The sequence below is a fragment of the Bicyclus anynana genome, chromosome Z, assembly GCF_947172395.1.
Source record: "Bicyclus anynana chromosome Z, ilBicAnyn1.1, whole genome shotgun sequence".
In the NCBI taxonomy this organism is placed as follows: domain Eukaryota; kingdom Metazoa; phylum Arthropoda; class Insecta; order Lepidoptera; family Nymphalidae; genus Bicyclus; species Bicyclus anynana.
In genome coordinates, this window is record NC_069110.1 from 18,428,202 (window position 1) to 18,447,997 (window position 19,796).

General features: G+C 35.6%; 1 protein-coding gene across 2 annotated transcripts in view; it reads left to right on the top strand.

Annotated features, from left to right (window-relative positions):
• LOC112045731 (epidermal growth factor receptor) overlaps positions 1-19,796 on the top strand; it is a 176,565-nt gene that overhangs the window by 132,782 nt on the left and 23,987 nt on the right. The window contains exon 1 of one of the 2 annotated variants that reach the window (XM_024082033.2): positions 14,015-14,227. The exons of the other annotated variant lie outside the window; for it this stretch is intronic. Within the exon in view, the coding sequence (XP_023937801.1) occupies positions 14,095-14,227 (133 nt within the window). The 5' untranslated portion in view covers positions 14,015-14,094. Of the gene's footprint in view, positions 1-14,014; positions 14,228-19,796 lie in introns of those variants that run through there. 2 annotated transcript variants of the gene reach the window in all.

Consider the following 19,796-nt stretch of genomic DNA (forward strand, 5'->3'; position numbering starts at 1 on the left):
TACATTGAAGATATTTTAAAAAGTTTTGTCGGAGGGCATTAAATAATCGACGCTGAAGCTAGACAAACAACAAAATCACGGACAGACAATTTTGTTGACCGGGCATCACGCTGAAACTACCGAATTAATTAAAAAGAAACTTGGCACGGTTTAAGACCATAAATGAATACAGAGAAGGTTATAGGATACTTTTTATTGAGAAAATAAAATAAGAAGGGGGTGAAATAGGAGTTGAAAGTTTGTATGGAAAGACCCTCATTTTTAGAGTTACAGATTTAAAGACTTATTTAAAAATCATAAAAAACACAAATTATAATTTGATTCAAGAGTTTTTAAAACTCAAACCCTAAAGTGGACGAAGTCGCGGGCGTCTGCTAGTGTAATATACAACAATATTATATATTAATATGTTTTTCAGATAGCATGGGTACGGTGACGGTCGCCAGTATGACGTTCATAATACGTACTATTATCGTGAATCGCGGCAAACTTTCAAGAGTGAAACGAACTGTCACCCGCACCATACTACATGAAACAAACTGTAGTGCAAAATAAAAACGAGAGCCAAAACAGTACTTTAATTAAACCATTCGTATTCCTTGTAACAAACATTATGTAATGCATAAAAAATCAAAATGACTACAATTTTATTTTCGTTGAGCTTAATTATTCTACTGGTGACAACCCTAATTGTTACCCAAATAACCTTTAACATTTGCCCTGCATTGTTTCTCGGGGTACGCATTAGTAAATATTGCCACGTTTTAAATAATATATTCAATGCGCCGCCTTTGTGGTTTGTGGCGCCAAGCATTAATACTTATAAATACCTACTCATTAACGAATATACTCGTATCTACTTAGGTTTTTGGCCGCGGAAGGTGCTTATAATTAAGGATTTTTATACTTACATTTTGAGCTCAATAGTAAGCGCGTTATCAACTGTAGTCAAATGGAGCCATAAATATCAATGGATCATCATCATCATTATCATCATCATCATCATCATCATCATCATCAACAGTCGACGGACATCCACTGCTGGACATAGGCCTCTTGCATGGACTTCCAAACAAAACGGTCTCGAGACGCCAGCATACAGTGTCTGTCCGCAACTTTTTAATGTCCTCGGTTCATCTAGCGGAAGTCGACCAACACTGCGCTTTTCGGTGCGGGGTCGCCATTCCAGCACCTTGGCAACCCAACGTCCATCGGCTCTTCGAACTATGTGGCCTGCACATTGCCTCTTCAGCTTCGCGACCCGCTGAGCTATGTAGTTACTTAGGTTCTTCTGCGGATCTCATCATTTCTGATTCGGTCACGCAAAGAAATTCCAAGCATAACTCTCACATGGATAGATACACTAAGGAAAGTGGTAGATGGACCGACGAATCAGTTGATACCTACCCTCTTAATATAGTTACTGGTACCTACTCCGTATTTTTTTCGGTTTCATGGAATAAATAATAATGTAGCGTTGATAGGTATAGGTATGTAAATGTAGTGTTGTACGATATTTGGTTGCGGTCATGTTCATTACATCAAAATGAAGATATTTAAATTCATCGCCGCTATCTACATATTATGCTGCCGATTTTACATCACGGTACAAACGTTTAGAATATTTGGATTCCATATGTGACTTTAATTTATTTATAAACTAGGTATTTATATACATATTCTTACTTCACACTAACAGAATCGATAACAACATATATGGGATATAATGTAAGCGAAGATTGACTACAGTGAAACATCTTGCGTAAATGTCATTCTTGACTTGAAGATAACCGATTTGCTTGTCTTTGCAGTACATTAATAAATTGTTTTTATTTTTACAGGTATGTACCCACCATCGGCAGAGAACTACATAGATACCTAGACCTACAGGTAATGGCTAACCAAACAGACACTTAATACAAATGTGGAATAGTTTGCATATTATCGTACCGGTCATACGTTTATCCTTATTTACACTGCTTTTACAACAATAATTACGTTGAAGGGAAGTCGTTTTTTCATACCTTTAATACAGGAAATTACCAGCAACGTGATTAAACGCGACCAGCTTACTGTATCTTTTAATTATTAACAGTTGTATACATTACCGGTAATCTAAAAAAAAAATATGTATTACTAGTACATGCCCGCGACTTCAACCTCGTGGAACCCATCTATAAAAGCGCAATATGCATCCATTAAGAATTCATCATCATCATTATCAGCTGATGGACGTCCACTGATGGATTTAGGCCTCTTACTCATCATGTAGGTCTCGAACCACCAGCATCCAGCGGCTCCAAGCAACTCGCATGACATCCTCGGTCCACCTAGTGAGGGATCAACCAACACTGCGCGGGGTCGCCATTCCAGCACCTTGGGAACCCAAAATCCATCGTTTCTTCGAACTATGTGGCCTGCCCATTGCCACTTCAGGATTATTTTGTTATCTCAAAGGCAAACTTTCGATGAAATTTTCCCGGATATTGATGTCGGCTTGAATTTATTCGAACCTTCCGACAATTATAATTGAATTTTGTATACCTACACGTTGTCAGGTTTATAGAATCAATCGCAGGGTAAAAGGTTTGGGGTGATTATCATTAGCCTATTTTAATGACCCACTAAAGAGCTCAGGTCTCCCCATTTTACAAAAAGATGCTAATATACTATAATATTGTGAAAAGGCGTCCTTAGTCCTTCACTCCTCATACTAAGTTCAAGGATCAAGAAACAAACATTAAATTAATAAGGATTAAATCTTCAAGATAAGGTTATCTTGACAGAAGTACTAACTACTGAGTAGGTACCCGCCTGGGCAAACATAAATGTTGACTTGAACGTGACACAGATTTCTGGATAAGAAAAGACTACCTTTCATTAACTGATTTAAAAAGGAGGGCTTCCATTAGGTCTATGAAGCGTTAACGGTATAATTCGTGAAGAGAACATTGGTGTGGATCTAGTTCCACTTCTTTCGTCCAACGCAATGTAAGAGAGAGCGATATTTCCGATCACGCCGCTATTGGTTGACGTATGTCAGTCTCTGATCTCAAGATAATATGCTGTGGTGCGTATCGTCTGTACCGTACCGTATCAGGGGCTGTCTTTAATAATGCTTTTACCGCCTTTGCATTACAATTTTAGTATGTAAAACCCTTAATGCTTTCTATCGGTCCCAGTAATCGTTAGCATCTGATTGCAATACATAGTTACAAGAATTGGAAAATTAAAAAAACTCAATAACATCTTATTATTTAGTTTTTTTGTCATTTATCCGGAAATAAATCTGTATTTCTCTTCACGAGGATCCTCTAGCAGCTAATGATCTTCTGGAACAATCATTATTATTATCAGTGTGGTTATCTGTCTGTACGGTCAACTATACAAATACCTTTATAGAATTAACAAAAATTCAAGATCAATAAAAAAAATTATTGTTACCTAAATAAGTCAAAAATTAATTAACATTTCCTGCCACCGCGATTCCCGCTAGTTCCCTAATTAGTAAACTTTAATCGCAACAAACAGTCTAACAAGCCATAAGACATGCGGATTATTGAAAAAGCACAGCAATAAAAAGTAAAAGAGATTAAACAAAAATGGCCGACATAGCCTGCGCGCGCCGCTCCAACTAAAGCCCAATTCACATACGTTCTTTAAATTTCAGACTAGTGCCGTAAAGGCAAATTGAACTTACAATTTATGCTTAGTCTGTGGATTGTACAGTAGTTTCTTCTACTGCAGTTCTAGAAAGGTCTTTAAGCAGGTTAAAGAGAGATTTTGTTGGTATTCCTCTCTCACCGTCTTGTATTCATATAAACTAACGATATAAAAATTGAACTTTTAATCCTAGGTACTAAACAGACAATTAGTAAAATAGAGAATTTTAAACCCACAATTAAAATAAAATTACGACATGAAAGAGTTTCTGAAGCGCGCAGTTTAGAGTGGTATTCGATTCGAACTTACACTTTGAGACACACAAGAAGCGTAGTTCGAAACTGCTATTACAGACTGAAAATTCTATACAAAATGCGTCCTTATCTGACCAGTGATGTAAGGATACGTTTATGTAAAGCTCTGATTTTTTATAAATTAAATTACGCAGACGCAAATGTTTAACATTATTACATAAAATGGGCACGAGAAAAATATTTGTAACCTGCTTACCGAATGTAACCGTAGACGACCCACTTTTTTTCACTATTTCGTATTAAGATGTCTCATTTTCATAATATGCCTACCATTTACTCTAATTTATAAATAGTATGGATGACTCTTGACTAATAGTATATTTATTATTTTTCATTTCATTTGTTTCTGTATTGCTGTTTATTTATATTATTATTTACTTTTTTTATTTTAATTTTTTTTATTATAAATGTATCCCTGTCGACTCGTGATGCCACCAAGGTTCATGTCTGAAAATCAGCGCTGCAGTTGCAAACACTGCAGCACCATGCTGAGGCAGCGACCTTTTGAGCTGAGAAAAAATATATATTTTAAGTTAATTTATTTTTAACTATTTCTGTACCAATCTTAAGCTGAATAAATGAGTTTATTATTATTATTATTATATAGAAGTAGGTATTAAATACTGAATGTACAATAGGGGCATGACAGAACGAACGTCGAAGGTAAGTATGAACATAGCTTTAGAAGTTTTTCGTCACCGCGTGCGCAGGCTACGATGCTTGTCTTGTCGTGGACACGAGAGACAAAGCAACCTTTACAGTAGTTTATTTTTGATTTTAATCGCCCACTTTGGTCGTTTTGTAGTGTACCAGAAAGGGACGCGTTGTTTTTCATTTTCGATTTTTTTTTGTAATGTAGTTTCTTTTTGATTTCGTTGAATGATATTTGTATTTTCTTTTAAATGTTAGGCGTATTTAACATCCAACATACTTATACTTAAACGCGATTGTATTGTCTATTATATTTTTAATTTTAACACTAAAGTAAGCGCTGATGCAGCCTACGGGGAGTGCTTGCCTAGAAAGCATTTATTTATTAATTGAATTATAATGTAATTGCAAATTAACACCATATAAATAAACACGTAAGAGGAAAAAGTAAAAGCTATTTTTATTGTTCAGGACTTCGTTTCGAAGCCACAAAAGCCAATCAATGGACTATCGAGACATAATTATATATTAACAGAAACAAAAAATTAAGTTACCCAGACATCGTGCGAAGTTCCAAAGCAAGTCTCATTCTCAAATACTCATACCCAAAACAAGCTCCCAATTCCCCTCCCACAAAGCGATTTGCGCTTAGATCCCGCTCGGGAATCTTACGACGCAAAAAACCAGCCTTTGTGTCGACCGTGTGAATACGATTCAGGCTTTTGTCAGTTCCAAATGTTGATATACTATACTGGAGATATTGAAGTTCCAAAACACTTTTATATAGCGCCATGGTACATCATTATTATCAGGCTATTTGGCTATAGTAAGTTGGTTTTGAAGCCGCTGTAGTGTTGTTTGGAAGTACTATAGAAAGGTCTAGATATGTTCAGGAGTGTAGGAGGAGGAGTAAGTGACGATGCAATCTAAGATGAATGAATGAAATCCACACTCCTTTCGATTTCTACACGACATCGTAGCAGAACGCTAAATCGCTTAGCGGCACGTCTTTGTCGGTAGGGTGGTAACTAGCCACGGCCGAAGCCTCCCACCAGCCAGAGCTCAGCGAGTTGCGAAGCTGATGTAGTAATGGGCATAGCTATAGATATATGTTAATATAGAAATACGAAAGGTCATTTAGTCATTAAAATTTCGAAAACCACTTGACATACAAAGATGAAACTTGGCAGGGAGGTAGTTTATAGTTTTTAGGTATCCGCTAAGAACGGATTTTGGGATAGGGCCAGATTAAAGAGGTTTAAACGCTTCCAAGTTTGTATGAAAGTCCTTTTATGCTACAAACTTGAAAATTGATAGGGACGTGTTTGGAGTTGATAGATGTCTGTTACAAACGGGGTTAAATAGAAAAATATAATTTACACCGATTTTTACGCAGACGAAGTCGCGGGAGTCCGCTAGTAATGTATGTATATTTACATATGAACCATAGGTCACTTACTATACATGCACATATACACGGCCATACTTCTATGCATATATCTATTATTGTGAGATGTTAAAAACTACATTAGCTCTGCTCAGGGGAGATCTATAAAGGCATAAGTTTTGAAACACCTATTTCGAGGATCTATGATTATGTATCTCTTTGTCAATCTTCTGGAACAATCTTCGTATCCTTTCAGCAAAGAACTGAATACAAATTTATGTATCTCTTACACGTTATCTAGTCGCTCTGACGTGCGAGCATATTTACAGCTTACCTAATCTCTATTTTTTATCTATGTTGACCCTAGGTTTGACCTACCTTTATACATTCAAATTATATCCGTCTCCTATCCTGACTAATGTTATAAATGCGAGTGTGAGTTTGTTTATTAAGCTTTTACACCTCAATCACTAAACTGTTGAAAATTGTATCATCAATAGAAAGCTACATTATCAGAGAATAACATAAACTATATTTTATCCCCGTATTCCAATAGGAACGAGAGAGAGAGAAGTGAGTGAAACTACACGATGTCTACTAGTCCATAGATAAATTTAAATGAACAATTCTTGTATGACTTTGACCGAGACCTAGGAAACCAGTCTGAAAATTTTTAAAGTTTTAATTTTTTAATCTTAATCTATACTAAATAATATTCATTTTAATATTCAATAATATTCAATAATATCATCCTAAAAGTTTGTTTGTTTGCTTGCTTGAATGCGCTAATCTCAGGAACTACTGGTAAGATTTAAAAAATTCTTCCAGTGATAGCCAATTTATCGAAGAATGAGACGAATATCTTAGCATTCCATGGATTCACCGTGCAGGTGCCGGGTCCATCGCGTGGTAGAGAGAAAAACACCAAGCAAAGTCCAGGACTTGTGACTACTGGATTTAGGGTTAAGAAATAACAACGCTAACTTACAACAATAACTATAAGCTAAATTTTATCCCCGTATTCCTACAGGAACGGGAACCACGCGGGTGAAACCGCGCGGCATCTCCTAGTTTATTATAACTATACGCTGCGATAGGAATAAAATCGATCGATCGAAGTCCTCCGTCTTGTAAATCCACAACGCATACGACTGCGCCACGGAGTCTGTCAAAAAAACCTTGATCAAAATGTGATCTAAAGTAAGAAGAAAGTCACGGGGCATTGCCAGTTATGAGACGATGCCACTTCAAGATTAGCGATTACCATGTGAATTGACGCTGCCGTGGTTGCCGCAGGATGCATATCGCGCCAGTAGGTGTTTAGCATAACACAAGAATGTATTTTTACCCTGATTTTACTTATTGTTTGTATGTACTCCTACCAGTAAAGGTTACACGAGTTGATGGATTCTGTAGTTAAAGGACAAGCATGCATTGTCGCGTTATCCTGGTAATTAAAAAATAAAGGATCCAATCAGTCAAGAAAGTCACACCACCACCAGCGACAGTCAGTCAGTTTTTATTTCGCGACATGAAGTTTCTGAACGTCGTATGAACTCAAATCGAAATCATTTGAGATTCTATGTAACAATAAAGTTATCCGGACAATACTGACAATCCTTCGTGGTATACACACAGTAGGTAGATGACATCTCTTAGTTGATTTGATGTTTATTAATACCAGGTTGTTAATAAATACCAAAATAGTGATAAAATAATGGATATACTCGTATAAGAAAACACACTAACTTTCGCCTAGAAAATATCAGTATGATAATGGAAAGACAAGCCACCTAAAAATAATTTATCAATCCTCAATAGCTGGTACGGCTAATGGCGGAGTTTAAGCCGTGAGGTCTTATTCTATCACCATTCTTGACACTATTACGTACGTACTCGTAGTAGACGTTTTACTTATTGGAAGCCAATTTAATAACTTTTAATATTAAGCAAAACGCTATCTGGCAATTACTTCTTCGAGGTACTATCTCGTAAAAGATCCCTATCTATATCTATACTTATAATAAATCTGTAGAGAGGTCAATTCTGTACATGAAATATATTTCCAAAATAACTATGAGGGGGTGATTAGTGATCGATACTAATGCCAAAAATGCAATGAGTAAATTTTGGGATTTACTGATAGCAATAAATCCCAAATTTACTGCAAGGACTGGATTATAGGGGTCTTAGGGCGGACGAAGTCGCGGCCGTCCGTAATAAAATGTAATAAAATGTAGTTATGTCTAAACTAAATCTACACTTGTATTATGGAGAAGAAAGGTTTGATTGTTTAGAAGCAGCAGCATTCACTCTTTCGGTGAAGAAAAAACAGTGAGAAAACCTGCATACCATAGGATATATGGGTTGATAATAATGATAATCATTACAAAGAAGAAATATTTGTATAATGTACCTAACGAATACATATAACGAATAAACTCAAAACTACTGGCCCGCGATTTGAAAACTCTTTCTTTAATAGAAAGCTACAAGGGTTTATTTTACCCCTGTTTTCTTACAAGAACATGAACTAAGCTGGTGAAGCCGCAAAGCTCTGCTAGTACCTACGAGAAAAATAAAAAAAACATAGACTCGAATTCAGAACCTCCTCCTTTTTTTGAAGTCGGTTATCAAAATGAGATGGCGTTGCAAGTCAAAAAGTTTTTGAATTAAAAAATAAAACACTGAACACAGCTCGGTCGCCCAGATAAGTGAACAGCATCTCGAAGCAACAATGCCTTCCATTTAAACTCCCTAATCTCAACATCTGATCCGAAAACGCCAAATACGTTGACGCTACGTCACGATCCTGTAATTATAAAGAGGTAAAAAACCGAATCACGTTACATCATTTTCCAAAGAGACCAAAAGGTTTCTATTCGGTATCGATATTAATAAACTAGCTGCTTCGTCTGTGTGGAATTTAAAACATCTTTGATCAGTAAAGGTAGCAGTTTCTCTTAAAAACATCAGCTATCTGCCATTGCCATTGATTAGGCCGAAACGTCGCTATTGGCGACATTTCAAATGCTTTCTTTGTACTCAAAATTAGCGGAAAATTGCAGGGATGATGGAGGGAATGAGAGGATCAACTATGTTTTTACATAAAGGCTTTACTATGTTTTTATCTTCCTTTATTAATCGATTTGAATTGTTTTTTATTCGTTTTCATTTTTTATTATTATCCAATTCTGATATTTTTTTAATAGAGTATACTTTCAGACCGTCAAAAAGTAAGAAATGTTGAGGATAATTTGTCAAATATTAACACAATTTTATAAAAGGCGTACACATCTGCTAGTCCACGTAATCTAGGATTTCGATCACAAAAAGGCTTTATTGCGTTATATCTTTTTTGTAAATAACAAAGCATGGTAAATATAAAAGTCAGTTATTTAATAGTAATGGACTGTCGAAACAACCTGCGACTTTTGGGCTTTTTTTACAGGTTAGCAATTATACAGTTGGGAATGCGTAAATGAATAAATTTTAACAAATAGATATTAAATCGGGTCCTTCTGCCCTTACACATGTTCTGCATATTAATCTGACTACCCCTTGTTGATACTTCTACACGTTGGAATCCCATGTTTGTGTGTGTGATCACTGTTGTTTGACTTCATATAACAACTTATATGTAGTTTTATGAGAACTAGGAATATTTTGTTATTTAAAAGTTAAATAAATTGCCATATATTTTTTTTACATGATCAGTATTTCCCATTCCTCTAGAAATAAACCTAAAGCTTGCACTAATAGTAGGTACGACAATAATCGGTGACCGAACCATAGCCATCATGGGTATAAATCCGGTCCCTTAATTTTAACATTATTACTTCCTTGTGACTACCACAGTACTGGCACTAAACAATAAAAAGATTTTACTGTATTTTGTTAATTTTTGTTTTCTGCTGCCATTGTTGTGTGTACCTTTTAAATAATTTTACCGTGAATCTACGTTTAGACGCTATGAATGAATTCCGAGTGTATGGAAAATTCGGAACTGTGTGATAACTAAACAGCGGCTCGGATGATACGCAGCGAACCCATCACAGTGGGGTACGACCGCAGGCCGGGTACCAAGAATGCGTTTTTTTATTAACCATTTATGATTCGACGCAATTACTAACAGTTTTAATATGTTTTATATTAATGACCAAAACGTTTTTAATGTCTCTAGGTGGCGGTACGTCTGTAGACTGCATCGGTTCATCTTTTTTGAATTAGGCATAATAAATGTTCCGTCATGAACATATTCGTGGATCGTTACCATTAGAGACTTTAAATATTTTTGTAAAATAGCTACATGAGTAACTGTAATATATGTATATACATATTATATTAAGTATGTACCACCTAAAAATGTGAACAATAATTTAAAGTTTTCAGAAACTAGGGATCATGACTACTCCAGGCTGCTACTGATGATATACCGGAAGAAAGTTTCATAGCCCGACTCGGGACTCAAATCTAAGTCCACATACTCAAGCTCTTACTAAATTTGACACAATTTTAGTAATGTTATTAGTTAGTGTGATCGACAATACACACACTAGCTAATAACAGTTAGAGCCTCAATAGATCAACGGTAAGAGCGATCGGATTTATCACCGAGGGGTGGTGGTTCGATACCCGCTCCGTTGGTTTATTGTCGTACCCGCTCCTAATACAGTCTTCCCCGACTAGTTGAAGGGGAATGGGAATATTAGTCATATTTAAAAAGATATGGCAAATACTCTTTAAAAAAAATAACTTTCCCAACGAAACTAACCAACACTCCTATATTTGAACGTCTGGGCTTAAAAAACTACTAGTAATTACTTATCTGGAGTGCACTTTCAAGTATCAATTTCACAAGTGCAGTGGTAGTGCAAAAGGTATAGTGAGATGTTCAGCAGGTACCTGCTAGGGACAATGGTGGAAATCAAAACGTCATTGTGGCAAACACAAAGCATTGAAGTGCTCTGTTGCCAGGCCCTTTGTTCGAGCGGCCGCAGTTTCAAGTGGCTTGCTGGCAATCCAGTTGTAGACAGAGCGATGCACGCTTCGCCTTCACGCCGGAGGCGTTTTGGCAGATCCGAAAATATTTAATGATTTTTGAAAAGACTATTTTAATGTTTTCCTGTGAAATTCATCATATCCATCGATGGACGTCCACAGGACATAGGCATTTTCTAAGGACTTCCAAACACCACGATCATGAACCGCCTGAATCTGGCAACTCCTCGTCAGTCTATCTGGTGGGGGATCGACCAACACTGCGCTATCAAGTGCGGGGTCGCCCCCAACGTCCATCGTCACTTCGAACTATGCGCCCTTCGCGAATCGCTGAGCTGTGTCAGTGACTTTGATTCTTCTGAGGCTTTCCTCAGTGATACTCTGAGCATAACTCGAATCATAATCTAATGAATAACTCTACTGCATAATCGATAGAAGTATTAAAATTGGTGGTAGAAGTATTAAAATTACAAAGTTCATTCGATAAGCTGGTACAGGGACTAAGAATATAAATATACATAGTTGTGTTTTGAGTCATGCTTATGCCCAATAATTACTTGACATGTTATTATCATAAAATATTGTGTCCATGTTGACAGAGCTCAGTAAAAGTTATTAGGTAAAAAGTTAAATGTTAAAATTTATGGTATCTGACTCAACCAACTTGATTACCAGACTATGCGTATAAACTTCGATTTATTAATAAGCACAATACATCGCATAATTTCTATAATATTTATGGTTACTATAGAATAGAATGCACGCGATGGTATTGCTACAGAGGTTTACTATCGACTCGTAGTAAAGATAAGCTAGCTCAGTGTACTCGTATATGCACACAACTTTCGGAAAGAGTTCAACGCGCGCGCGCTATCTTCAACTTACACAAAATAAATATAAAGTTTCGTATTACACACAACGTAATGTAATTGAAAATCAATCACTGCTTAATTATTTTATTTATATTCGACTACCTTACACCTTCGTCGGTGAAAATCCTTAAAACTATATATATATTTCAAAAAAAATGTAAAATTTCTTTGTTTTACAATATTATATTCTAAAATATGTGTTATAAATAAATGTTCATAATTTTCAGTTTATACAATAAAGATTATTATTAATTACAAAATTATTATATGCTCAAAAAAAGCCAAATAAAAAAAGCATAGAATTAATTTCTGTTTCCTCCATGACGAGATGAACTCCTGTTTGATGGGAGTCAATTATTACTATTCGTACTCGTAGGAGCGGGCACGGGCTACAATAAGTACGCACTTATTAAACTTTCGTTGCGTAGCTTTTTTCTGAGGTGGAGCGGCGACTCCGCATACCTGCGGCCTTCTCTGCGCTTACCTGTGATCGTAACAGGGCAAAACCACTTCGTGTAGACTTATGCACGAGTAGACACGGCGTTTTCGTCAAATTCGGCTGTTAGGTTGCGTCCACATTTGGCTTATAATCAGCCAATTCTGAGCTAGCGTGGTAGCGTCATTGTGTGATTAAGGGGATTTTTTTACAAGAGTGTAATTATTCTCTAATAGTTGGCAGTAAATTCACTTATTATTTTATATGCCTAATTTAAAATATGGGTATAAAAAATATAATACATATTTTTACCCTTTCTAGTCTGATTTATGAGAAAGTACTTTATCAAAATCTAAATTTATCTAAATATATTTGTATTGAAATTCATAAAAAATGTTTTATTGGTAAGGTGTGAAATGGGTAGGTCCCATGGATTATAGAATAAATAACTTTCTTACTCACAAGCCGTTCGTTTTGAAGATAATGAAGATTATCGTTATTTAAATTATTTTCTAAGATTATTCAATTTATTTAATTATTTTCATTTGGAAGAAATTTTCAATGAATGTATTTCAAACGTGTTCCACTTGGTTCCACTTATTCCTATGTTAATTCAATTACTATTTGCAAAATCTTGGTCTCTTTTACATATCATTAGTATTCTAGATGCGTATAACTGGATCGGTTACAAGAATGAGCGCATTTCTAGCTGCCATTTCACACTAAACTGTTAAGCTTTGAACATGAGCAACACTAAAGACTCCAACTATAACTTGACTTGTACACTTTACTTTAATATGTACATAAGTTATTACCTTATCAGCAAAGACATTTATTTCGACACTTAGAATTCCGTTACGATTATCTAAAGACTTGGACGTCGTAGAATTCCTCCGAATAGATGACAATTGGTAAAGTGCCTAGAAGGTTGGCAGTATTGCGACTTGGTATAGCAATACTAGTTTTCTGACCTAAAAAAATTTTTAAATGTTTTATGTAAATCTGAAGTAAATGTAAATTAAAAATATAATACCCATTTTCTCTACTTATTAACAAATATTTTATAGAGTGAAACTTCAATTTTCATTTTTCGAGTTGTCCAAAAATATTGTTATGCATTTACATATAATTTTCATTTTAATTAGTTGTTCTATTTATCAATCGAAAAAGTTCGATGAACTGATTAAACAAAATTTAATTTCACACTGAGTTTGTTTGGGATAATTATTTTCTCTGACGTTTAAGAGTTCGTGCATATTAGGTAAAAAAAAAATCAAAAATTAAAATACTCGATCTAAGCGCTCACTAAATCGCAACTTAAATTACATACATCCCAATAGTTTTTTAAAATTTGATAAATAAAACACTCATCGAAACAAATATAATTGTAAATCAATCTTTATCATGTAAATAGTAAGTTATTTCCTAAGATTACGGAGAATTTGAAAATATAAACAAGCAACTACGGAGGTTTATTAATCTGAGGGTTTAGCGATAAATCTTGCCTATATTACTGTTGTGTATGATTTTGTGATATTACGAGTATTACTGAGATGTTTGTTTTGTTACGCTCAAAAAACAATCCTCCGCAGTCGTCAAAAAACCGGTTGCGTCCCAAAGTCGGTTAAAAAGTGAACGTGAGTGACACCTCTAAACGGCACTACGTCTGTGGCTGCGCCCGCGCAACGGAGCCCGTGATACCTGGCGGGCAGTGCACGATGGAAGCTAGCCGCGGTCGGTTGTGGTTGTGGCCTCGCGAGTGATGTGGCAATGTTGCCCCGTGCCTTGTTTTGGTGTCTGTGCCTGTGCCTGGGCCTCGGCGGGGTGGGCGCGGCGCGGGGACACCGCGTTCACCACGTAGTGCCTGCCCGGCATAAACACTCCGAGTTCGTCAAGGGGAAAAGTAAGAACTTTGGCTTTTGTGTCATGAGTGGGCCCACGCTGTTGTTTTTTACGTGAGCGTTGCTTTATTATGTATTAGCAGACGCCCGAGATAAACCTCAACTCTACGAGGTGTAGAATTCGATTCCCGCCTGTTGAATTATGAATACTTATTTGTTTATAATAGTCATTGTTTTGTAAATAAGTATTGAGAATTTAAAGTAAAATGTATGTTTTTTACAAATTTTTAAATGTAACTTGTTATCCATACTTATAAATAAAAATAAATAAAATTTAAGTGTATGTCTGTGTTTCCCACATTAATGAGAAATATTTATACGATACTAAAATACAAAGAATTTATTTCAAACATTTTTGGATTGTCAGTCTGTTTGTCTGATTGATCCGTGAAAACAATGCCTGTATATTTAACCGAAGAACGGTTGTATTTGGCGCGTATGTTGTATGTATGTATATTTGTTTCCTAAATGAATCGCCTAAACATTTATTTTGCAATTAATGGGGCAAACGCTATAAATGTAATCATCCAGGATATAATAATCTATCTTTATTATAAACTGCGTCAATACCCGTTCAGGCGTTTTCTAATGACTGAGCAACTGAACAATAAACGTCTTACTCGTAACTCTGTTAGATATACTAGATACTGGATATAGATGCGGTGGCGACTCGTAGTATATTTGGTTATCAATAAAAATACCATTTAGGTATTTTAGAAATGTTTACGTGCAGTTTTAGTAATAAAATCCTAATCTGTAAAGGGTTAGTGTGAGTACATAAACATGTGTGAGTAAAACCTTAAACTAATATCTTACTTATAACACACAATCTAAAATATGTGCCCTTCTAGCGCAGGTATGCACTAACCCTCCAGAGAGGGCTGTCCAAAGTATTTTCAGATAGCACGGGTACGGTGACAGTCGCATGTATGATGTTCATAATACGTACTATTATCGTGAATGGCGGCAAACTTTCAAAAGTGAAACGAATTGTCACACGCACCATCCTACATAAAACGAACTGTAGTTAGTAGTCTTATTGATTTAGATAACCGGCTCTTTCAGCAATTGAGTATTCGAGAGAACAACGTTCGTTGCAACTCTATTCGCGTGATATGATAATGATTTTACTAATCTCGAATGAACCGTGGATTTTTCCGGGATTAAACGCCGTCCATCTTCTTATCTAAGGCCCCATTTATCAATCTTCTTAAATAGTTAAATCAGTTGAGCCAAGGGTCAGACAGACATACTTTCGCAGTACTTATTAGTATTTTTATAATGGTATATTTCGCGGAGTGTGCTCAGTAATTGTTTCTTCTGCTGCACCATTTTATTATGACTTACTAGTTTAAAATATTAGTTGAGATGTCTTAATCGTTTTGTTGTAGGTACATTATATATCAAACCTTCCGACTTTGATAAGGATTCATCGCATGCGGCAATGTATGAACTTCAAGTAGGATATTACTCGACTTACCTAATCAGTTCAAGGAAGGATCCCTAAGAGTAGCCGCAGATTCTGTATACAAATTGTTTCAACGTAAACAATTTCGTGTTACTTCCTACAGCAACAAAGTTGCTATAATTGACTCTGACGCGGATTAGTGTGCCGATAATAAGATACTAGCTGACTCAGCGCGGTTTCATCCGCGTGGTTCCCACTGTGGGAATTCGTTGATAATATTATATAACCTTTAACCTTCCTCGATAAATGGGCTATGTAACACTGAAAGAACTTTTCAAATACCACAAGTAGTTTCTGAGATTAGCGCGTTCAAGCAAACAAACAAACTCTTCAGCTTTGTAATATTATGTATAGATTTAGGGGTAACATCGTTAGGATAGTTAAAATTAAAAAATAAATACTGGTACTTTTACTTTACCTATTATATAATTATAAAATAATAAAATTTTATTAATCATTTACTAATATTATAAAGAAGAAAGATTTCCTTCATTTTTTGTTTGTATTGAATTGGCTCTGAAACTATTTCAATGATTTGAAAAAATCCTTCACCAATGGAAATTTGTGTTATCAAGGAGTAGAATTGATTATATTTATCCCTATATTCCCATGGGAATGGGAACTACACTGGTGGAAACTGCGGGGTTCTGCTAGTATATACTAATATTACTAAGAGATTCTAAAATTCTTTTACCATTAGAAAGCTACGTTATTTGTGAGTGTCAAAGGCATCGCTATGCTGCGTGTCTTCATATAAACCGGCCCTAAGTCTTTCACACTTACTAAACTTATTGCTCAGTAACGTATAAAGCGACAAGTCCCACATAGTGATGACGAAAGCTTCGTTGCCTTCCTATCTTATATGCCTACTAACTCTAAAAGACTACCGGCGATATAAATCATTTGAGGCGGCAATGCTGAATGGAATTTGCTTACTTCCGGTTAAAGTTCATAATATTTATATCAAGATATAGTAGAAGATCCCTATTAGAAACGAACTTCACCTTTGATGAACAGTTTTTATATCAAATTTTAGTATATTAAAAAATATATTGCGAATAGGTTACCTAAAAATTTCCTGGCCAAACTATATTTCTCATCAAAAAAATCGATTCAGTCCACCCGAACAATACCTGCGAACTGTTTGGGCGGGCTGAAGTCGTTCAGGCGGGTTGTTTCGACTTTTTTGATGAGAAGTATATTATTAACCATTATTAACTATTGTTATATTACTATTAACCATTATTGAGAGTTTAGACATATATTTCTGAGGCAAGTTACTCACAATATATTTTTTAACGTACTAAGTTTGATGTAAAACACTTTTCATACATTAAACAGATGGGTGAAGGTCGTTTCTAATACGGTTTATTGTTTTAGTGAATACGAATTACCAATTTGGTAAATTTTGTATATCTCCTCTAACATACGTCAAAGTAAGCGAATAGGCTGGCTGGTCCTTTCATCATTAGCAACCCATTTTCGGCTCCCTGTTGAGCACGAGTCTCATCTCTGAATGAGAGAGGTAAGGCTAATAAGTCCACCACGCTGGCCCAAATGCCCACGAGAATTGACAGTTAAAAAAATTCTCAGGTATGCAGGTTTCCTCATGATGTTTTTCCTTCACCGTTTGAGACACGTGATATTTAATTTTTTAAATTCACATAACTAAAAATTGGAGGTGCATTCCCCAGACCGGAATCGAACGCCTTCCGAATATAAGGCAGTGGTCACTCCACTGCGCTATCACGGCTCTCAGATTACTATACTATATATTAAAATAAACTGGTAATCAAATTCATTTTGTATATCATACATTTCATAGCACCATAACTACCTACAAACATACTTTAACTGCTTCACGTTTGTTCACCTGAGATAAGCAATGTTTACTGTAATCGAGAGATTAGGAAACGGTTTGTTAATATGGGTTTATAGCTTCATTGTTACTTCTCTACTGACTTCCAAAGAAAGAGATTGACAATAATTTAATTTTGTCGGCGTATGCCCAACTACTAAGACATTTTTAATTATTAAAGCCGATTAGTTTAGCAATCCGCAATCGATTATACATTAAAATTCAAATTACAATGTAACTTTAAGTAAGTTATAATTACCTCCATTAAATTAAATTATGACATAACTTGAGGTTTCAAAAGTCCTTATAAACTAAACCTAATTGAAAAAAAAATTGTTTTTTTTTTAAATGCAAAAGCGTAAACGTAGTATTTTTTATAAATAAAAAAAAAAACTTGTACCTATATCTATAGAAAAAATAAAAATAAGTAATAAATCGCAATCGGCATGATGTCATGCACATCGCGACCAACACACGATCAGTTTTATTGGCTGTCAAGCCGTTAGTGCTGCAGGCACGTGAGATTACTTGATGAGAGAGTGGCTGACATTACGGGCCAACTTATATCACAAAGATCTACGAGTATTTAAATGAGAAAAACACACATCACATATGCGATAAACTCTTCAAAAACGGTCCGGTTCTTTGTGCTACCCTCAGAATCTTCCTTTTTATTTTTTTTGTACCCATACGTAAGGCATAGGGGCTCAAACGTGTCCGAACAATAACCCTCCCACATTGTTAGTAAAGACAATTGCGAGGCTCCCTTTGTACAGCTTTCTACAACTTAATACGGACTCCTGAACGTCGAAATAATACTTTAATAGACTTTAAATTAAAGCTGTATCTATGCTTTCTACTTATTCACTACTAGCCGATGCCCAACGGTTTCGCTTATGTAGTTTCTGTGCCCGAGAGAAAACGGGGATAAAATATAGCCTATAACACTCTCAAATAACGTGGCATTATAGTAGTGTACTCTTCTGTTACAAGATCCCCAAGACTGTGATGGACCTGCCAATGCATAGCTTTAACCAATGTGTTAAAAAAATTTACTTAGTCGAGGTTAGTACACTATTGACGAGTTCCTTAATGATAAAGATGCTTGGAGGCCGTTGGATCAGCTTCCACCTTCACACAGGAAGTAAAACTATAAGAAATTGTAATGTTGTCATCAATTGTAAATTATAATGTTGTTTTTAAATTTTTTTAAAAGAGCAACTGTGTTGAGTTTCTTGTCGGTTTCTCCTCAGCAGAACCTGCCTTCCGAACCGGTGATAGAATCTTTACAAATTGTCAACTGACGTATCAAAAGTGCTTCTAAACTGAGCCTACTTGAAATAAATGAATTTTGAATTTAGTACGTGTTACCTTCAATTCCTGTATTGTGATTAGCTCCTTTCTATGAATTATCAAGTCCATTAAAATATATTTCGTCTAAACAAAAGGCATATTATTACGGGACTTCGTAAAAATCAAATTACATTTATTTAACGCCCCTAAACTCGAGACTTATTCCATATACAAGTGGTTATTTGATGCCAATACATTTATTGTTTAAACTTTGAAAGCTCCATTGTTTTATTTCATTGCTCACGTATACTTTGATATGAACAAAAACTGTTAGTGTTTCAAGTCTCAAAATTTCAACGGCCTCATGGCGTAGTAACTGGTGACCCTAATGTCTGCATCCACGGTCGTGGGTTCGAATCCCACATAAGGGAAATATTTGTGTAAAGGTGTTTTCTAGAGTCTGTGTTTATACAGTACATAAGTAACCGTTTTTTACTTTGTCGGTAGGGTGGTAACGTGGCTAGTTATCACCATACTGACAAAGATGTACCGCCAAGCGATTTAGCGTTCCGGTACGATGTCGTGTAGAAACCGAAAAGGGGTGTGGATTTCATCCTAATCCTAACAAGTTAGCCCGCTTCCATCTTAGACTGCATCATCACTTGCCATCAGGTGAGATTGTAGTGAAGGGCTAACTTGTAAAATAATTAAAAAAAAAAGAAGTTAATTTAAGTATTATACATAAACGTATAAGTTAAAGTCTATAATATGGCCACTTACTTTGGGACTATATAGAGATATGTCAGCGTAAAATTCAGTTTTATCATTTAGTAGCCTAAATGTTGCTCAATAACCTTCTCTATTTTCCTTATTTCCATTAAAGTTTGTGCTGTCGTTCTAGAGATTAGTTAGAACAAACAGACATGTATGCTCGCACTAATAGACAGGTAGG